The sequence below is a fragment of the Ceratina calcarata genome, unplaced genomic scaffold, assembly GCF_001652005.2.
Source record: "Ceratina calcarata isolate Rehan_Ccalc_2016 unplaced genomic scaffold, ASM165200v1 scaffold5.2, whole genome shotgun sequence".
Taxonomy (NCBI): domain Eukaryota; kingdom Metazoa; phylum Arthropoda; class Insecta; order Hymenoptera; family Apidae; genus Ceratina; species Ceratina calcarata.
The window spans coordinates 144,274-147,467 of record NW_017174431.1 but is presented as its reverse complement, the minus strand read 5'-3'; the positions used below and the strand labels follow the sequence as shown (position 1 = coordinate 147,467).

The 3,194-nt window shown below is 46.1% G+C and overlaps 1 protein-coding gene across 11 annotated transcripts in view; it reads right to left on the bottom strand.

The window, feature by feature from the left end:
* Window positions 1-3,194, bottom strand: part of LOC108628115 (protein kinase shaggy) — a 50,698-nt gene that overhangs the window by 12,526 nt on the left and 34,978 nt on the right. For 2 of the 11 annotated variants that reach the window (XM_026816226.1, XM_026816232.1), the window contains exon 1: window positions 1,826-2,867. The exons of 8 other annotated variants lie outside the window; for them this stretch is intronic. In XM_026816226.1, the coding sequence (XP_026672027.1) occupies window positions 1,826-2,009 (184 nt within the window). In that variant the 5' untranslated portion in view covers window positions 2,010-2,867. Of the gene's footprint in view, window positions 1-1,825; window positions 2,884-3,194 lie in introns of those variants that run through there. One more of the 11 variants, XM_026816225.1, reaches the window with a different exon arrangement.

Below are 3,194 nucleotides of genomic sequence, written 5' to 3'. Positions count from 1 at the left end.
GTAAAGTGTCTAGGCGCGGCCTAGCGCTAACAAATATAGAATTGTTGTTAAGGATCTGGCCACGGAGTGGGGAAGGCAAGGGTGCCTTCTGGTAAGAGGACTGTGACGAACAGCATGGCACTTACCTCAGATTCTTGAGTCGGGTAACATCTAAACTCTAACAAATTATTCCATTTTTTGTGTTACGAGCGCCTGGTCTATATGGAGAAGGTGTCATAGGCGAGTCTACAGCACGGAAATGGTTTGCGAAGTTAAAAAATGGCGACTTTAACGTCGATGACATGTCCCGCAGCGGAAGGCCTTCTGAATTCGATGAAGAACGTCTCAAATCATTTTTAAAGGAGAACGGTCGCCAAACCAGTCGTGAATTGGCGGAAAAAATGAACTGCGATCATAAAACGATTCTCAATCACCTTCATTCAATGGGATTTACCGAAAAATAAAAGTCTTCGGTAAAAACGCTACGAACTTATTCCCCGACCCAATAGATTTCCTCAGAACCGACGTCGGGAGAACTCTAGTTTGCATAAAAATTCGCATTGTATTTATAGTATTCTAACAGTTACTTCAAACCGGGAGTGAACACCTAATTAGACCGTGAAGTTTAATTCCGCAAACGAGTCGAACCAAGAGTGCCAAGCTAGTAATCCTCGAAAATAGATCGTATGACTAACTCGTGTTCGAAAATCCCGATGCGTCCACTCGGTTCATAGAACAGATAAAAATTACTAATAGAAAATATTCTAACTAACTCGAACGGGATAAATTCTGATGGGAAAAATATACTTTGCGGAGGATCCTGCGGGACACGTGGGAACGCGGGATGTGGGTCGGTCAACGGCGATCTCTGGCTAAATCCAGCGAGACAAAATGTGCATCCAAGGATCCGGATGCACGTCAGTCGCCCTTTTGCCGCGTTACGCGCGCATCACATGATTCTCTCGACCTTTTTTCCCCGACCGAACCACGCGGTGTGACATTTTGCGAGCAGATGCACACAACCTACGGTGCATCGCTCAAAGCGATTACGAAACCCACCGACTAGAATAATCGCGTGTTCTCCGCTTTTTAAGATTAGAATAGAATGTGACGACGCGATTTGAAAAAAAATGTAGCGAGTACAAGCGAGGATGAAAACGTCTTTACACCGTCGATTCAGGAGGAGCAACGTCGAACGTCTTCGATTCGACGCTCTCTCTTCTTCTGCCGTCGGGTCACGCGAGTGACCTTTTCACGTACGTGAAAAAATAATTTCGATCGATACACATGACACAAAAATAAATATGAATAACAAGGGTAAAGGTCAACAGGTCTTTCTATTACGTCTGCTCGAATAATTTCTTCTCTCTTTGAACAAATCCGTCTCGCCCACTCGACTTCTCTCGTCGTCCAACGGCAGACGACGTAACAGACGAGCCTCTAGAAATATTCTCATTCACGAGAAAATGATGAAGGAACTTTCTGAATATCGAGGACACTCGGCGCGTTTAAAACGTGGAAACGTCCGCTTATTAAATTTGCCGAGTGATCGAGGCGCTCGCGAGATAAGAAACGAGTCTCGTCTCGAAGAAGAGAACCAAAAATAGCGCCGACGAGCTTCTTGGCGACTCTGACGTTTGTCAAAACCAGGAATACGCCGTGGCCGTTGAATAATTCAATGATAACCCGCGGGTTCATTATACTTTGAAATATTTCTAGTCTCAGGCGAGATCGTTGATAAATAATTGCTTCGCGTGCGAGAAATCGAGGAATAAAAAATATTAATCGTCGATTTATCGGTTCACCCAACGGGGAACGACTCCGAGGAAGAGCGTACGAAACTCACGTTTCTTGTTCCTCAGCCGTCGCAGGAACTTGCAGAACTTCTTGTACGCGCTATTCGCCTCCTTGCTGCTCAGTTCCATCGCGCTCTTCGCCCTCTCATGCCTCTGCTGTCCCCCAGTTGGGCAAAATTTTGGATAACGCCAATGCTGGCACGGTTCTGACCAGTCAGTAGCAGCAGGTGCCATTATAACTTCACTTATCGAGTAATCGTCGCACTTCTTTCTTTACGAGTTCAAAATTCTTCACCGTCGCTCTTCGAGTATTTCGTTCATCGGGAATTCAGGAATTTCCCATTCGACACAAAATTTAAGTTCGCTGCCACTTTAATAGAAACAACCACGAATTCTCCTCCACGGTTGGTTAATAATTTAATACGTATTGTCGCGACTGTGCGAAGTTTTCCACGGTGGTCTCGCTCGACGTGGATATCACGCTCCCAACGGGAGTCAGCCAGGTGATTCGTAGTGATTCACACGATCGTCATTCAGGACACGGTAACGCGGACCTACACCGGTCGTACACGAATTCTCACGTGCCGTGAATCGTTACCGACTCGTTCCTCGCAGCCATTGATCGAGACCCACTGCTCGATGCAAACGATTGTAGCCTTCGACGAGTTTTAACTACCGGTAATCTTATTATCGATTCAGTCTCTCAAAAGGGATTACGAGAAAGTCTCGTCGTACGAGATACAGAGAAACTAGGTCTATCTTCACCCTCCGTGCCACGAAAAGTCCACGTGAAGATTCCAAAGTCACAGACGGATCTTCTTCCATAAATAATTGCACCGTTCGATTCGTGTTACGACTGTCTGTAAACGTTGTTTGGAACAACTATTCAACACGCACTGCTCCAAGTTGAATGAACAGAGTTCTCTTCTTAAAATTCACTGGATCGGATCTGTTTCGAGATAGAAAATAAATTTGTGTCTCGAGGTTAACGAAACGGACTTTGCGTGCCGAATACGTTGGCGAACGCACCGTGTCCCACGCGACCAGAAACGGTCTCGTTCCTCAGCGTCTCGGCACGCGACTGACCCGTACCCGTACCGTACGCATCGCCGATCGCTATTACCCGGTTACCCACGGGCTCTCAGGGAGGGATGCCTCGGAAGAGGGGATCGAGCATTAAACTTAAACCGCTGAACCGCTCCTCACAATGAGGATCGCACTTTCGATTCCTCGTTTTCTTTGTCCCTCCGCGGTTCTCGTATTTTTCCGAAATTACCTCGCACTCATATCGGCGACGGTAATATTTTCTTTCTGGCTTAATTGAAACGCCGTTTCGTTCCACCGAACGCAGATAAGACAATTAACGCCTGTAATTAAACTGATTAGGTAATCAGTCTCGCTGTTTTTTTTTTTTTTTTT